Genomic DNA, 19,218 nt, shown 5'->3' with positions numbered 1-19,218 from the left:
CCTTAAGGACTATTGTTTAAAAATTATTTTTAATAGAAAAATCAGTCTCTTAATGGTTTTGGCTTCTGGTCTCAAACATTAGGTTTGGGTTCATTGTTTTGAAGTCAAAACTTATGTTTAGCCTGGGCCCACAAAAAGTCCAAATAAGCATGTAGATTGTTCTCTACTCAATAACCAAGAAAGTATTCTCACCAACTCCTCAAAAATAGATAGAGGTGGTGTGGTTTCCTTCTGTTTCTTCATAAGTCAAAATCATTTACTATAAAAACTAAACAAAAACTAATAAACTAAACTGATTCATGTCTTCCCCACGGCCAAGGCAAACCCTCAAATTAAGACAAGACAAGAATGAGTGGTGGTGGGGTTTAAGGAGCTATTGCTATTATTAATGTCTTAAAGAGTCAAATATCCCACATAGATTTCTCCATTGCTGCTTGTTCATGAGATATCTGTTGTTGAAATTGATGCATCCCTTGATGTTGTTCACTTAAATTTGTTGATCTTGATCCTCCAATCCCCATAAAATCCAGAGTCATCATATCATCTCCTCCAAAGCTTGATGTTCCTCCAAGATTTCCTCCATTGTTTGGTATCCCTAACCCTAAATTACCATTCTTGCTTCCTTGTATCATTCTATTAGTAGTAGCATTATTACTTCCCTTCTCTTTCTCTATCTTCTTCAAGATTCCATGGTTTTGATCAGTTCCACCCATAAACATTCCAGCAGAGAAGAAGTGGTTGGTGGTTTCTCCTCCATATGATGTTGTTCTCATGCCAGAGAACTGATCAGGGCCTGCCATTCCAGTAACCAAAGTCTTTTGCATCATGGGGGAGTTAATAGTAGTACTTGCAGTTGCACCCATTTGAGCTGCTTTCTGTAACAATGCAGTTGCAGACATGTGGGCTGATGACCCAAGGCAAGAGGAGGAAGAAGAGATGTTTCTTGGACCACTAAAGAGAGTACTGGAGTTGTTAGAGAACAAGGTTCCTGACATAATTGGAGAGTTAATTTGCATTGACATGAGATCCTGAGGGAGAGACTTAAGTGGGTTCTTAGCTTCTTGGTGATTAAATTCTGGAACTCCAATTGATCTATCAAAAACCATAGGCATTGATGACATGAGATCTGAAACTTTTTCCTGTAAATTCCCAACAAAGGTGGGTGTGATCAGCCCATGGCTTACTTTGTTGTTTTCTTCTGTTAGTGCATCACAAAAAGCTCTGTGGGTGATGAAGCTATCTCTTCTGCAAACATAACAAAAGACAAGAAATTAATGCTTTCAAGAACAAAGAAATTTATGAGATAGAAAAAGTAAACTGACCTGATCTGTACTGTATTTATAGTATAGTATTGTAACACAATGGGTTATGGGGCCTAGTGTAAAGAAACAGCTTATATAAGTTAATCAAAAGAAAGCTGTAGCACAGTAAATCTTTAATGGAAGAAAACAAGAAATTAAAGAACAGAATAAGAATGGAGAACTTTTTGAAATAATATTTTTTTTTCTTGCTGGGTTGCTTTTTAAGAGTAGGATTTGATGTAGACAAGGATTGAAAGTATGAAAGGTATCATAAAGGAATGTAAAAGAGTTCATCAGTTTGTCGGCCATTTTCACCAATCTTAACATGTTTGGGAAGTTGTGACAATAATTCAAGGAATTGAAAATTTGAAATCCAAAATCCAAAATCCAAAATCAAATTTTTTGTCTACTCCACTGTGTGCCAGTTCATGCATAAGGCATCTTAGGGTTTAAATTAGTGTCATTTTTAAAAGTTAACCCAAAAAAGGAAAAAAGCAAAAAAAAAAAAAAAAAAAGAATTGTCTAATAAGGAAAACTTCCAATGTAAATGTGAATATGAGATATCCTCTTTAAGGGTCTGTTACTGTAAGACTCTAAACCACCCATTCAGTGAACAGTTCAGATCAGTTTCCCACGTAGGGGGTCCATCGTTTATGGGGTGTGGGTCTTCAATGAACAGAATAAAAAAAACCCAAATGGATCCAACAAAGAAGAAAACAAAGGAATTAATTAATGGATTTTTATATGTATATTGTGCATGTAGTAGAGACCTGGAGAATATGGTTCCGCAATCACATTTGTACTCCTTAGTACCACAAGTCTTTGAATGAGCCTTCCAATCTGATTGTACTGCATATTTCTTCAAACACTTATCACATTTCCATTTCTTCTCACCATGTTTCCTGCAGAAATGCTTCTTGATGCCGGTAAGATCGCCCAATGCTCGAACCGGGTTGTGGTGGACACAATTTGGCTCAGGGCATATGTACACCCTCTTCCTAATCTCATTACCTGATCTTTGCTTAAGCTTCCATGGGAGATTATGTCCTCTCCTATGAAGCTGCAGGTTTTGATCCCTCTGGAACCCCTTCTTGCATATCTCACAGACGAACCGGTTCGTCGCCATCAGTGTCTTTGGTGATAGAGCAATCACTTCTGCATTTGGGTCTATACCCACCACATATAAGCTTAATTAAATACTAGTCTTAAATCTTAATGTAAATACTTAAATTCTCATTTCAAATCTGAATCATGGAAGGAAAACAGTAAGAGATTAGGAGAGAGACACAGAAGAAATCAATAAATTAAAGCATGGAAACAATAGTTCTCCAATTATTGTAATATAGTCCAACCAATAATTGAACCCATCAACAACCAGGAGATGGAACAGAAGAAGAAGAAGATGAAAAGAAATCTCCACAGAAATTCTCCATTAAAAATAAAAAAAAAGAACCATTTGTAGAAATCAAGAAATCATATTAACCTAAGGGTTATCTTGAATTAAATCAAATCAGATTTAAGATAATAGATATCATCTACAAGTCTAGGGTTGCATGCAAATCCCATCAATACACCACTGAGAAGTAAAGTTTCCAGCAAACCTGAAACAGACCCAGATAATATTCCATTTCAATTATATGAGAAACTTGAAAACCAAACAGAAATAATCCTTCATGAGTCATGGCCCACTTAGATAGGAGCGATCTCCAACACCAATCAAAAGATTTGAGTATGAAAAAGAATTAAAAAGAGAGAGAGAGAGAGAGAGAGAGAGAGAGAGAGACTATGAGGACAATTATAAGAAAGCAATAATTGAGGTTAAAGGAGTAGTAGTTGGATTTACCTGGAGTTCCTGGCAGATTCCTTTTCTTCTTGACCGGTTGTTGGTGTTGAGATGGTGGTGATGGTGAGATGGAATCAGTGCTGTTAGTTGTAGTTGAAGGTCCTGAGTTGGAGCCATGGAAGAGATCTTGCAGCAATTGTTGTTGTTGTTGTTGCTGGTAGCAGTTGAAGATGAGTTGTGGATTTTGCTGCACTTCTTCATCTCCAGTGTTGCCAGAAGAGAAACTTCCAGCTGCATCACCTGTGATGTTTGACATGGGAATGAAAGGAGTGATTGAGCTTTGTAATCCTAGCTTTTGTCTTTCTCTCTTCTGTTCTTTCCTTGCTTTGGTAATTTCTTGTTGTTGGTGCTCTCCAAAGAAGGGGTTTGTGTTTTGTTTGTAGGTGAAACAGAAAAGCTGGGATTTGCCCTTGCTAGAGGAAGACAAAAACCATGGAATTCTCCTTCATTTCTGGAGTTGAAGGAAACTCTTGCTGCTACAAGAACAAAATAGGAACCGGATATCTCCCTTGCCCTTGTATTTTATGCATATATATAGTGAGAAGGTCACAAGTCACTTGAGCTTTAGCTACCCATATGCCCCTACCTTTGATTTGTATTAAAGTATTGCCCTCTCTCTCTGTCTCTCTCTCTCTCTCTCTCTCCATAACCCTAACATGAAGAAAAGCCACCAACGCTTACGTGAGTCCTTTTATGTCATTCTTATTTTCTTTTTTTTTGGTAAAAGTCCTTTTATGTCATTCCACAATATAGAAAGATGTATTTTCTTGTTAAATCATAGGAAGTAATTACATCATGTAAGAAAATATTTACATATATAACTGGAAAAATATAAGTTAATTTTATCAAGATGACCTAATGGTCCTTAACCATTGTAACAGTTGTTGCCATTGGCATCATTTTATTTTTGTTATTTTATTACAAAATATAGTGAATTTTGAATTTCATTCAGGGTTAGGCCTTTATGACGAAGAAACGTACTCTTTGAATTTCTGTATCTATCAAACGTTAAAATGCATGTTTGACGCGTGTATCACATTCCGATAATTCCGTGTAACGATTTTCGTCAGATATATTGTTTGACTAATATAGGTTAATTCTTAGAGATCTTTTGAGATATTGGTTTTTATGACGAGGATACGTTATCTTTACATTTATGTATCTACGAGACGTTAAAATGCATGTTTGACGTGTGTATCACATTCCGATAATTCCGTGTAACGCTTTTCGTGAGATTTATTGTTTGACTAGAAAATATAGGTTAATTCTTACAGATCTTATGAGATATTGGTCTTTATGACGAGGATATGTTATCTTTACATTTATGTATCTACGAGACGTTAAAATGCATGATTGACGCGTGCATCACATTCCGATAATTTCGTGTAACGTTTTTCGTAGGTCTACAACAGGGTCAGGTTGGGCCAAGCCTTTTAAAACCCCAACCCGGCCCTGAGTGCCCTTAGCTGGGCCTAGGCCCAGCCCTGTCTCAAGGCCAGAAAAATCAAATTCTATTCCGTCCTCAGGGTCAGGCCAGGCTGACCCTAATTGGCCCTGACCATGCGGGTGAAAGGAGATGCATGGGCTGGCCCTTAGCTAGGCCCAGGCCCAACCCGGCCCTGACTCAAGGCCAGAAAAATCCAACCTTGACCTACCCTTAGGGTCGGGCCGGGCTGACCTTGATTGACCCTGACCATGGGAGGGGGGGAAGGGAGATGCATGGGCTGGCTAGGCTAGAAAGAAGAACAAAAAAAAATGAAGAAGGCATGGTTGAGAGTTGAGTGAATCCTCTTGTTGGGTTGAGTGAGTCCCCATCCTTGAGTCAAGTGAATCCTCATCTATTATGTGACTCTGTTCTCATTTTGTTCTTTAATTTATTTTTTTTATGATTTGAACTTGGCCTATATCAACTTGGTATCAAAGCAAATGCACCAAGTGCTTTCATAAGGATGATGACTCAAATTCTTAGACCTTTCATTTGAAAATTTTTATAGTTGTTTATTTCGATGATATTCTCATTTTTAGTTCTTCTTGTGATGAACACACTAATCATGTGTGACAAGTTCTTGAAGTGTTACGAAGGGAAATACTTTATGTCAATCTCAAAAAGTGTGCCTTCATAACCGAAAGTGTATCATTTTTTGGATTACGAGGTAAAGATTAAAGCAATTGCGGATTGACAAACTCCAAAGTCAATCAACGAAGTGAGAAGTTTTCATTGTTTGGCTAACTTTACCGATGGTTTGTTAGAAATATTAGTATTATTACTACCCTAGTAACCAATTGTCTTAAATCCAAAACTTTTATTTGGACTCAAGAGGCCAATAAAAGTTTTGATGAATTGATTGAACAAAATTTGACCGAGGCTCCAATCCTTGTTTTTCTTAATTTTAATGAATTAATTGAGGTTGAGTGTGATGCCTCCCATGTAGGCATTGGAGCCATTTTGAGCCAAAAGGATCACCACATAGCTTACTTTGGTGAAAAGCTTAATGAGGCCAAAAAACGCTATTCTACTTATGATCTTGAATTTTATGCCGTTATGCAAGTGTTAAGATTTTGGTGTCATTATTTGATTCACAAAGAGGTTGTGTTATATACCGATCATGAGGCTCTTAAATTTTTGAACACCCAAAAGAAACTCAATTAGACAAGCCAAATGGGTTTCATATCTTCAAGAATTTAGTTTTGTATTCCATCATAAATCTGGCTCCATGAATAAAGTAGCCGATGCTCTTAATCGTAAGCTTTGTCTTCTTAGGATATTGTGTTATGAAATTATTGGTTTTGGGATGTTAACGGAGAATTATAAGAATGATCAATATTTTGAAAAAATTTGGGAAACATGCCAAATTGGAAAGAATGATGATTTCTCTATTATGGATGGCTATTTATTCAAAAGAAATCCACATTGCCTATCCGAAGGGTTCCTATAAGGCTCCAAGTCATTTCCAAACTACATGGTGGTGGTTTAGGAAGTCATGTTGGTAGGTACAAAACCATAGCATTAGTGAAAGACCGGTGTTGTTTGCCCAAATTAAATCATAATGTGGAAAGGTTTGTTAAATAATGCATAGTTTGCCAAAGGACTAAAGGGAGAATTCAAAATCATGGACTTTACCAACCTTTGTCTATATCGGACTATCCTTGGGAGGATATTAGCATGGACTTTGTCATTGGACTCCCAAGAGCACAAAAAGGGTATGATTCTATTTTTGTAGAGGTGGACTGATTTTCAAAAATGGCACATTTTATTCCTTGCAAGAATAATACCCATACCTCAAATGTTGTCCAATTATTTTTAGAAAAATTGTCAGACTACATGGAGTTTCAAGAATAATTACTTTGAACCGTGACACTTGGTTTGTGAGTCAGTTTGGCTTACTTTGTGGAAGCTCATGGGTACCAAACTCTAATTATCGAGTGTTCATCATCCACAAACCGATGGTCAAATCAAAGTCGTAAATAGATCACTTAGTGATTTGCTTCATTAGTCTTGCAGGTGATCATGCACGTCAATAGGATCTAATTTTGCCTCAAGCTGAGTTTGCCTATAATAGTTCCAAATGCCGGTCCATTCAAAAATGTCTATTTGAGATTGTATATGGGAGAAGCCCAAATCACATCCTAGATTGTGTCCCAATTCCAAATCCAAGCAAGAGTAGCATGGAATCGGAAGAGCTTGCAAATCACGTTCGGGAGATCCAAGAGCAAGTACAATCCCAACTCCACAAAGCCAATTAACGTTACAAGGAGGTCGTTGATGCCCATTGACGATATATAGAATTTGAGGAAGGTGACTTATTCATGGTATACTTGCAGATAAAAAGATTTCTTAGTGGCACCTACAACAATCTCAAAGATAAGAAGATTGGTCCAAGCCGCATTCTCAAGAAAATTGGATCAAATGTTTATCGTGTAGAGTTGCCCGAAGGCATGAGTATTAGCCCTGTCTTCAACATTTCCGATCTCTACCCCTATTATAATCCAAATACTCCATTAACAAACCCGAGGACAAGTTCTTTCAAAGTGGGAGAGAATGATGACGTTGCATTAACTCCCCCCCCCCTCCTCCCAACGTCTTTTTTTTTTTGAACTCCCAATAGCCAATAGCCCTTTCATCTCTTCCCCTCCTTCTAATGTCTCTATCCTCATCCCCTTTAAATATGTATGTGATATTTTGAAAGACAGTTTTGAATCTTATTCTATGTATGAACTTCAAGTTCCTTTGAGAGTTGAGTGAATCCTCTTGTTGGGTTGAGTGAGTCCCCACCCTTGGGTTGAGTGAATCCCCATCTATTGTGTGACTCTGTTCTCGTTAGTAAAATATATTTCATTTCGTTCTTCAATTTCTACTTTTTTTATTGTTTGAACTTGGCCTACATCAGTATCACATACCGATAATTTCATATAGTGTTTTTCGTGAGATTTACTGTTCATGTATGAAAATGAGCATCGACATAATTAGAAAAATATAAGTTAATTTTATCAAAATGACTTAATGTCCTTGGCCATTATGACAGTTGTTGCAATTGACATCGTTTTATATCTTATTAAAAATATAATGAATTTTATAGTTCATTCAGGGTTAACTTAAAGATTGTCAATATCACACTAAGGCATTAATTCTTAGAGAGCTTATGAGCTATTGGCCTTTATGACAAAGATACATAACCTTTAAAATTCTGTATCTACGAGATTTTAAATCGCATGTTTGACGTGTATCACATACCAGTAATTTTATGTAGGTTTTTGTGAGATTTATTATTCATTTATGTAACTAAAGTTGGACATATATTTAAAAGAGAAAAAGGAGTCTGTCCGGGAGCATGGCGCATGTGCCCAAACACAAACCCCCATAAAATGATCGCCTCATCTCCCATTAAAGGCAAAAACATGACCCTGTTGATGCTTTCACATGTGCTCCCATTGGCTCCCCTCTTGGCGCAGGGCCATGTTCCTAGACGAAAACCCTCCCCCTAAATGAAATTTATCAAAATAATACAATGGTTCAAACCGATCATTTTATCATTTTGTTGGGTGAAAATATCCTTGTAATTTTATCTTCTTTTCTTTTGGGTTAGTTCTATCTTATTTTAAATATGGACCTAGTTTCTCTTAACATATGATGTAACGCCCCAAGAATCACAATATCATGCCAATAGAGGGGTTGGGTCATTACAGTGGTATCAGAGCAAACTCCGGACACTGGTGGTGGGGCCACAGCTGGGACGTTGTGTCTGTAAGGGGGGAGAATGTAACATCCCAAGAATACGGCTCAGTACTGGCCTGTCTTGGAGATCGTTGAGGTGTCCCCACCAAGACACGACTCAATACTAGGGGGTTTGGGAGATCGGTGAAGGGACGCAAACTTAATCCCACATTAGCTAGGGAGGGAGATCCTGAACCATTGATAAATAATAGCATCATCTATTTGGTATAACGCGTTTTAAAACCTTGAGACCCATTGAGCCATAGAGGACAATATCATGCCAATAGAGGGGTTGGGTCGTTACATATGGTGAAGAGAGAATCTCTAATCCACGTTCTTTCCTCATCCACGATATCTAACCCTCTGATTGGACTCAAGAAGGGTATTTCGAACCTTCAACAACAAGGGGCAAGAGTTAATGATGACATTCACTCTTCATAGAGTCTAATCATTTCATCAAATCACCATTAGTGACCTACAGTATAGAAAAGCTAAATCCTAAATGTATTGTATAGATTTAGTTCAATGGTCCACTAATTATAATTAAAAAGGAACATCTTATCCTTTAAGCTTGGATTCGATGTTGATAATATATGATAAACATACAATAATTCTCCCTTTCAAAGTTACAAGAGGTCGAACACATGATAGCTACAAAACTTTAATCACTTTCAATCTGCTATATTGTAGATTTTTGCGTAAGGAAAAAATTTCCCCATGTGACAACATGTGATTTATCTTTAACATAGATTTTATATTATTTTCTCCATCCTACTCTAAATATATGGGGCCCATGTGATTGATACCTTTTTCAAGACAGCCATTGGTATTGCCTGTAAATTATTTTTCGCATTACGGACATGTATAGGCTAGGGCTGTTTCCAAGTATGACCTCGGACAGAGCCTACTGGAGGTCAAATATCCATGTTGTAGACCCCATTGAGCAGAGATTCTCCTGACGAGATGGGATATGGCTCTTTCCTCTTACTATCTTACATTCATTTTCTCCTTTGTTTTTTTTTTTTTAAATTATGTTTTCCATACTTTGTTTTGTTTGGATCCATGTATAACCGACCCCATTAAGTTGGGATAAAGCTAAGTTTGTTGTTGTATTGTAAAGTAGGAAATCATCTTCCTTTATGTAATTAGAGCTTCATGGTGGATGACCAAAATTTCTCCCCCTATGAAAAAAAAATGTTTTCTTCCCCGCCACTATGCATATTGAAGAATAACACTTCACTTTTTGCTACACAACGGTACATGAGTTTGTCCATGTGATAGAGAAATAGGCAATCATCTCTTTGGTACAATTTCAACTTTAAATGAGAAGAGGAAGTAGCTAAAATTACAAAATATACCATTTTGTATTTTATATTCATTTTCGTTTTACTAAAACTTTGAATCAGAGTTTGAGCAACTTTAATTGCGCATTTTAAACTAAAAGTTGATCATTAAGATGTATAAAAGTCCTTTATCACATGAACTAATCTATGTACTACCAAATGACAAATGGTGAAGCATTATGTTCTACTAGGCATAGTGTCGCCTAAAAAGACAGAAAATAAATATATAAAAAAAGTATAGCAGTATAATAAGTAGTGGAGAGGGATAAGCACACTACTCATGTACAGTAAGCTAGTAGACAACACCAATAGAACATAATATATGAGAGACAAAGGAATCATTTCAAAGAAGAAAGAGAGATAGACACAATCTTACGATATATCAGCAGCGTATCCAATTTTTTCCTTGTAGTACTTGAGGAAGAAAAAGGAAGCATATAGTAAAGTGCCCGTGGAGCATATAAAATAATGGATTTGAGTTGAGAGTTGAGAGTTGAGAGTTGAGAGTGGAGACATCGCTGGCGGACGAGGACGAGAGCTAAGCTAGTGTTTTGGTCAGTATGTGTGTGGGGCTCACTTTACTTTCTTTCAAAAGTAAGTATAAAGCACTCTCTCTCTCTCATTCTGATTTTATTCAAATATTCACTCATTGGCGCATTCTTTCAAACACGTCGCCTACGTTTTTTGGTCCCAAAATTGCCCAACGAAGTACCGGGAAGCTCTACCCTTTTGATTTCTTACCAGAAACAAGCCGCCGTTAATTTCAGAAGGACTAAAATACCCTCTTTGGTCACGGGTGTATTCTCCTTGGCTCTTCATTCGAGAAAAGGACCCGTCCTTACTCTCAGATCACGTGCAATGTGAACGTAACCACGTAAGGGTATTACTCGAATATTTTGAGAAAGTCATAGGGCATTTTTGTCATTCAAACAAGATTTTGAGGCCCTTTTATTTTTTGTTTTTGATTCCACAAAAATATTTTCCTTACTTTGAAAATCAATACAGACAGTGAAGGTGATGGGAATTGGGATGGTCCATAAGCTTTATCTCATCAAACTCATAAAAAGGTTTAAAAAAAAAAATTAAGGACAAAAGAGATCACGTATTATCAGGGCATGTAGCGCATGCACCAACGCAAGGCCAATGAGAGCCCATATAGTGGTATCAATATAGATGTGTTTTTCTTATTTCATGAGGGCAAGACAGTACTTTTACTTCCCTCACAATCGGTTGAAGAAATGTTTGGAATTAAAGAGATATAATCTCACATTGGTTATCTAAGACCTTGTATTTCTTCATATATTATTTGGGTTTTTTCCACCTAATAGCTTAAACTTTTGATTTTTACCTTCAAATGATATTAATTTTGTGAGTTATCCCACTATATTTAATAATGATTAGAAAAAATATTTTGATGAAAATTAAATTAGAGAGAGGGATGGGCCCACGGTTTCAAGAATTGGGATCCGCTAATCTTTCTGGTCGATATCGTCCATTCAATCCATCTACAAAAATTCCTAAATGCCAAGAATATACTGATTCTGGGGTCGATTCCAATCGATCAGGACCGTTCAAAATCCCACATCTGAGTTTTGAATCCCTAGTTGAGAATGTTTGTATATGTATATATGTATGTATGGGGTGTCCAATGTGGTGTTGGGTGGGTTGGAGATATCAGAATTAGGAAGAAGAAAAGCATGGAAAGCGATTTGGTCTCTTTAATTAAGTTTACAGCTTTGCATGCCCAAACAAGGGTCAATTCACAAGGGTCAATTCTTAGATGTTGAACCTCTCTCTCTCTCTCTCTCTCTCTTATATATATATAAATACACACACAAGTGGGGAGTGGGAACAAGTGGGGAATGGGGGGATGGAAATGGCACTTTTGCATGCTTTGGAACTAATAACATGTATTTGGAATTTTTTTTTTTTTTTTTTTTGGGTAAATGACATGCATTTGGAATTACAATATCATGTGAACATATCGTCCGGCATGTGATATAGATTCTCTCATATTTGTGTATGTGTCCATATGCATATATGGGTCCCAATGGGGGTAGCCCTACAAGTTTATTCTCCTCCTCCTTAATTCATAAACATTTAGGCTCCAACTCCAACTTTTCTTTCCTCTTTAGATCTTCAAAGTTCTTTTTCTTCTCTTCAGTTCAGATCTTGAATTATGGAATTTTAGGTCAGACTAAGTGTCTACCACAGCCCAATTAAGATTGCACTGTGGGCATAGGCATAAATCTCTCTCTCTCTCTCTCTTGACCCATGATAACTTGTTATTGTGGATTTGAATTTTTTGCATAAGTTGGTCCTTGGTCAACTTCTACTCGTCTCAATCAAGGTTTCGTCCAATCAGACTCTACCTATGAGTTAAACAATATTTTAAATGTATTTATTAAAAAAATATGAATTATTATTATCACAATTGTCTATTATTTTTTCAAATATCACAAAGTATTTTTCTGCCACATGGAAAGATGATGTCCATTCTGATCATTGGATATAGATAATATGATCTAGATTAGCCACATGTCAAATTTCAAAGTCTAATTCATCAAATAATTACTTTTATGTTCATGCATGTGTACGAGCACTCTTCCTGTCTTCCATGACCATAAATACAGGTTAGCTAGATACTTTCACAAGTTATAGAGAAAATCTCTCCCTTAAAGATCAAGAACAAACACTCCCCTTTTACTTGGGGTTATGATTGTAGAGGGTTTGTGGGTAAAACTTTATTGAAGTATTGTAATTGAAGAGTGAACAATGGTATACAAGTATCAACTGTTTGCTTGGAAATTGTTGAATGGGACGGGGGTATTTTGACTAGAGGGGATCTTGAAACGGGTTTTGTTCTTGAAGATAACTGTGTATTTTGTTCGGTAGAGAAGAAAACTGATTGACACCTCTTTTTATCCTGCCCTTTCTCTATGAGGATTTGGGCAACAGGATTGCTAGAATTAAGGACTAAATTCCTCCAAGGTAGAATTATTTGTGACATTTTATATCATTTGCTTGTTTCTAACCCAGAACCCATTTGTAATAAGTCACTCTTTATGGTTCTTTTTCTCAATAACATGTTACTTTTTAGGGAATACTAGGAATTATTATCTTTGAACCATACACAATCAAACCTAATTTAAGGTTACATTCAATATTCATAACTAGATAGTAGACCAACTCCTCTTTTCTTTTCATTATCATATAGCCATGAACCCTTTCCCATCTGATTCTGTCCTGCCAAGGGAGAGCTTCTTTCAACTCATATACCCTGATCATCCACTAGTTATTTGTGATGGCAGCTTCTTGAAAGAAGCAAACAGAGCTGGATAGGATTCGGTTATATTTTGCAACAAAATTATTACTACTGCTTGTAAGAATTTTGGATATGCAGAGAATGCACAAGAGACAGAAGCTCGGGGATTACTAGCTCATGGGACTACAAAAAGCAAAATCTTTAGGATTCGATACTCTAGACATTTGGACTGACTATGTAAGAGCTGGTAACATGGGTGACTGAAACTATACACTCCATTGGCCAATGAAGTATTTACGTTATTGCTGGATATTAATTAGATCTAGAATTATATTGTAGCTTTCTTTTGGTACAACGATGTGTACGCGAAGAAACATTAATTACCTATAAACAACCCAATTACTTTTGGTCCCTAGCTATATATACCGGTTTGAAGGCGGATTAGTTGAATTTATGATCGACCTTAGGATTGACTTTTCCATCCTGAAACTCGGGCTTTTGAATTACACATCATCAACTAAGGTAATTTCAAATCCAACGATGGTCTAGTTGGTCCATACATTAAGTAAGAGAGACGTGTTGGACTTGAAACTTGGAACAGAGACTCTGCGTGTGATTTTCGCTACTCACATGCACGCGCGCACGCACGCACTCACATGTCACTCATCAATCATGCATCTTCAGTAGTTTCTCCGATCCTCCATGATTTCAAAACATTGTCTATCGTCCATTCATAATAGCTAAACCACCACTCACAGTCACCATTGTTGTTGTCGGCTGTGGTCCTGAATAGGACATCAAAGAGGCCTAGCAGACTTAATCTTCTCCGGAGAAGAACTTATAAGCTAGCATGGAAGATGCAATAGGGAGAAAACCAGATAAATGTTCATCCAATTTGTTCAGATCTGAATTTGTTCAAAGAAGCAGGATTTAAATCATCTCATATATAGATAAGCTTAGACTGGTTTATTCACTTTATTTTTTTTCTCTTTCTTCTCCTTTCCCCTACAATAAAACAATGCAAAAAAAGCTTAAAAGCAAACAAAAGACTAAAAAACAACACCTGAAAGACAAGAAATCACAACCCACCAACTAGATTCACACATTACTAATTGGGATTTTCTCAACACCCATGAAGAATCCATTAACTATCCTTAAAGTTGCCATCAAAGAATACAAAATTAACTTAACTTTTTTGAGTTAGTTACACAATCATTGTTGATAATGATTATAAAAATATTTTCATTTTATTTTTGTTTTAAATTTTATTTTCCTTTCCTAGCTAGTTCTCTTCACATTAGATCTAAAAACTTAAGCGGCTACTACAGATTTACCGAATTTTTATCCTCTCAATTACACTACCCGTACATGATGTCAAGTACATCTAATAGAGGGAGGTGGACCCCACGTGGACCCCACTTCAGATAGTGTGTTTGGGCAGGGGGTAGGATAGTCATTTCTGCCTCCTCTGTTAGATATACTTGACGTCAAGTACGGGCAATGTAATTGAGAGGATAAAGATCCAGATTTACCTAAGCGGCTCTCTGATCTTTGAGTTCTATTAAGAGGTTGAGGCTCCTATGTTCTTTTGTAATGGGGCTCAGGGTTTGCCTTTTTGCTGCGGGCTTCTTTGTTCTTTTGTAATGGGGCTCCGAGTTTGGCTTTTTCATTCAGTTAGTCATCCAGTCATTCTTTTATCTCATATTCTTTTATATTAATACACACTTGATCTTTAGCAAAAAAAATCTAAAAACTTAAAGGAAACAAAAAAAAAACTTTGTCCAAGAATGTATACCCCGTGCCCAGACACATGAGGTGAAATGATCACCCCGTCCCATGAAATATACAAATGACGCCCCACTTGATGCCCCCAAGAGCGAGCAGGGCATAGAACACTTCCCCTAAATTATATTTTTTAGCATGAATTCCTCCTTTCATTTAAATTATTACACCTATAAGCATCAGACCTAAACAATGTTAGTCTCATGCATTGCATTGATTTGATAAGTAATTGAATTGTAATTATATATTTGAATATTAAATACAAGACTGTCTAAATGACACCCCTATAGGTGTATTTAGAACCGGTAAAGCTTCTTTTGATTGTTCTTTGTCTTGTTCCCAAAAGTTATTTAAGATAGGGGTGAAAAATGAGTTTTCAAAATATTTTGATAGTGATTTATCATTATGTCATTATCAAAAACTATCATTGTTTTACATATTTTTCGAATACACGTGTAAATTGACAGTATTTATCCCCATTATTTAAAACGATTAAAAAAAAAAAAAAAACATGTTACGCTTAAAGGGAAAAAAAATAAGATTGCAAATTATTTGACATCTTAAAGGATGTCAATAAGAAAATCCCATTAAATATACAACAAAAGTTTCACTTGATTGAACACTAATTCCATCACGTACGTAAAAGGATCAAATGGTAAAACTGACCATTGGATTCCTAGGAGATAGTTTGGATAGGCCACATGTCAAATTTCAAACTCAAATTTAATCCCTTATCCCCATGTAATGTCATACCTTCCCATATATATCCATGTACTCTTAGGTAGTCGCTTGCACTCTCGCGAAATTTCTAGATTTTTCAATAAATCTATTTTTCCAAATGACAAACTCTACTTGGGCTGAAAAACATGTGATCAGGAATCTTGGGGTTTAAATGCCCACAAAATTTTAGTTCAATCCAATCTACCACGTGGAAAAAATGTGCACCCAACCATGGCTTTTTTATATGGACCGCCAAACTAAAAAACTGTCTTATAGCATAAACTTTTCATTAATCTAATCCTTAGGCTTTATCCTATATTTTCAGAAACCACATCTATGTTTAACCAATAAAGGATCAACTTATTAGCATCGTTTTTTCATGCCTCCTGACAAATCTTTGTTTAACAAACATTTCTCTTCAAAAATTTTAGCTTAGCTTCCTAATACAATTTTAAACAACTGACCTATACATAAGAGGAAGGCTTAGCCTTAAACAAATGCAATTATTAGACTATCAAAGCCTTCCAATCCTTGGGTTCCTTTATTTAATTTAGAGGGTTAACATAGTAAAGTATGAAGATTCTCCTAGTCATATCTAAGGTTTCATTCCATCCTACATAACTAATGCAAGATTACTATATGATTATTAGAAACTGAAAGAATATATTCTTCCTCAGATCCCGATGTACATGAAAAATATTTTATCATATAACTGACACGTGGACGAAATAAATGGAGATCTTGATAAGCAAGTGATCCACCGTCATTGGGGATACATGGGATTTTTATGTTCTATTTACTTCCATTCAGGTGAGTCACTGTAACCGACCCACCACTTTAGGGTTGTTATTGTTGACCACCCACCCAAGTGGGCAGTTACAATTCAACTGACCCGAACTATAAAAGGAATAGTAGCAATTAGGGGTAGGTAATCACATTTACCACTCTTATCGAATTTCACTTTTCATATTAACTATTGCCCAGATCTAACTTTATCATCGGAGATTAACCTCAAGTTTACCTCGGGTCCATCGTCCCATCATTTGTTCTCTCTTACAGAAAATACACATCAGCAAGGTCAGAATCTATCGACAACAGATCCTAAGCTATGAGAGCTAGTGTTGGGCCTGTTGGGAATCGTTATCGCGTCAAGTACTTGACGCGGTCAAGTACTTGACGCGGTCAAGTGTGCATCGCCACTATACGCACATGGGCGGTGTCCAACCGCACGATGCACATTTGACCGCGTCAAGTACTTGACGTGATAATTTTCTGCCTGTTGGCAAGTCTCTTCCCCCTATATTATTTATTTTATTCTTATATATATCTATGAAAAGAGATGACATAGAATGTCATAACATGCCACCTTCTCTTTCTTATCCATCCATGCATGTTTTAGCCTTTTTAGCCTGTTGTAGCCTTGGTAGCCTTTTAGCTCTAAATAGAGTTTTTGGAGTTGGAGTCATCTTTTAAGGTCAAGTGGGAAGACCTGAAAAGACATGAATTGAGGTAGTAAGTAAAGATTTCAAAGACAGGATTTTTATACCTTGACACTGACCAATTTAAGATAAATCTTGAAAAATCCCACTAATATTCCTTAGTACCCAATATGAAAATTTTTCTTTTAGAGAAAAGTTCTCTCTAGTGGAGTGTATCGCCAATGCCCAAACACAAAATGGGCCGAAATGACTGCTTTGCGCCCCCCCCCTCTTCCCCCTCCCCCACCCTCTCTCCCCCATCATTAAAGATAGAATTTTCGACCCCCATGATGCCAACGCAAGTGTTTTCATTGGCCCCGCATGCATAGGGGCCACGTTCCCATACAAAGAACGCCGACCCTTTTCTTTTATATGGATTTTCTTTAATGAACCCAAGACATAAACTAGTAGTATGTATGTATGTATGTTAATTAAAGTGGGCAACGGGACCACATTTTGAAACTACTAATTCACAATATTATCTTAATCCCTCTATTGATGAGTACAAGCATTTATGCATGTTTATGGAGATGAAGGCATTATTGGGCAAGACATAGCAATCACTACTCGTTAAGATCATTAGTTCAATTAGATTTAAGTATGAATTTTTAACATTAAATGAGAAACAACAAGGAACGTCAGAATTTGGTTAAGACAAAAATGGATTAATTTCCAGCCATCTTCATTGTTCCCCCATCTCAAAAAGCATTTTTGGAGCCATGATGAAACATTGATATTTTTGAAGAATTAAAACTTCAAAAATGAGCAAAACCATGTAAAAAGACAAACTACCCACATCACTCATTCTCTCTCACCTCTCTTACTTTGATTCGTTTAAGCTCATTTATATAAAGAAAGGACACACACTTAAGACAGAATTTAGATCTTGGCTTTGTCACAATGCATTATAATTCAAATCCAAACCAATCACATGAGAACACAAGCAAACGAAGCCTCCATGGATAGATCTACCACTCTTATGTTCTTTTCTAGTAAGACATATTATATGACATGAAAATGATGTTTTGATTATGAAAAAAAAATGTATTAATTATCAGTTAGGTCGGTCTTTCAAATGGTGTGAGACTCTTGATTCTATTGTTTTTTGAATATTTAAAGATCAAATTGGATGTTAATGTGGGTCCTATCAGAAAAGAACTTTGATAGAAACATTGGTGGTTTATATTATTTATGTAGTACTATATAAAGGCATGAAACATTAGGATCCAAAAAATGTCCTTGTTGGGAATAATTTTAAATTGTAAAACTCGGGGACCTTGGATGCCTTCGTATACTAGTGGGATTGCATCACTTAATAGCTTAAGTTTTTAGGTTGAACACTTCAACAATTCGTAGTAAAAAGGATTCCAAAGCCTTTTAGGAGGAGAATTGCTCATTTTTAAGGGAGTGGGGGGAGGTGGGTAGATAATATCTCATTCCCAAGGACGCTCCAAACATTTCTTGTAAGGGTATTGACTATTAAAGGCAAATGTGAGTCTGGAACAGTACAATTAGTTTTGCCATGTGGAAGGGTGGTTTGGAAATTCTGACAGTTCAACATGTAAGGAATGGCCTAGATTGATCAGTGTAAGATGTTGGAGCTAAATTTAATCATTTACCCTCCTCCCCTGTAATGGTGTACCCTCCCATGTATGTCTATGCATCCCCTTGGTGGCTATAGACTAAAACTTGAAAGAAGCCTTTTATTGTAAAAAATATAAAAAAATTTCTGGTGATTAGTATCAAGTAAGAGGGGGAAGCAGTTGTGGCCTGTGGGGATGCAGGTTTGATCCAATTTCAAACCCAGTCAAAGCTAGCCCATTAATGAATCAGTTCAAGCCTTGTCTTTGGTCCAACATTAACCTACTTATAATGCAAGCTGTTTTGAAAGCCCCATTCCAACATTAACGGGAGTTAGATAGAGTAATACTATAGGAAAAGAGAACACCACCTGGTCGTGTGTGGCATGTGGGTCCAGACACAGGGCCATGCAAAATGACCGCCACACCTTCAAAATTTTGCCTTTCATGGGGGCACGATGGTCATTTCACATGACCCTGTGTCTAGGTGTGGGCCACGCACCACACAGGACCAGGTGGCATTTTTTCCTCCTAAAAATTTCATGTGAACCATTTGTACCTTAGGCCCATTAATTAACCAGAGGAGAGAGTTTGTAACTGTGAAACTATCATCTCTCTTTCAACTGTTCAGTGAATGCATATAAGGTACCTCCGCCTACTCCACCAACCCCAAAAAATGGAGAAAAGAAGAAAT

At 36.6% G+C, this 19,218-nt stretch overlaps 1 protein-coding gene and 1 long non-coding RNA gene across 2 annotated transcripts; both read right to left on the bottom strand.

The window, feature by feature from the left end:
* Positions 1-393: 393 nt before the first annotated feature.
* LOC122670048 lies at positions 394-733 on the bottom strand. The gene is made up of 2 exons (XR_006334123.1): positions 656-733; positions 394-577 (listed from the first exon to the last, which is right to left on the bottom strand). It is a non-coding gene; the product is annotated as an uncharacterized LOC122670048 (long non-coding RNA).
* Position 734: 1 nt separating this feature from the next.
* Positions 735-3,756, bottom strand: LOC122668418 (protein indeterminate-domain 7-like; the record flags this gene model as incomplete). Its single annotated transcript, XM_043864984.1, has 3 exons — positions 3,145-3,756; positions 2,072-2,468; positions 735-1,245 (listed from the first exon to the last, which is right to left on the bottom strand). Coding segments are annotated over exons 1-3 (1,164 nt in total), but the record flags the coding sequence as incomplete, so codon positions are not given.
* Positions 3,757-19,218: the final 15,462 nt, after the last annotated feature.

Source organism: Telopea speciosissima, chromosome 7 (assembly GCF_018873765.1).
Source record: "Telopea speciosissima isolate NSW1024214 ecotype Mountain lineage chromosome 7, Tspe_v1, whole genome shotgun sequence".
Taxonomy (NCBI): domain Eukaryota; kingdom Viridiplantae; phylum Streptophyta; class Magnoliopsida; order Proteales; family Proteaceae; genus Telopea; species Telopea speciosissima.
Note: the sequence above shows the minus strand (reverse complement) of the source record. Positions and strands in the feature narration are given on the sequence as shown.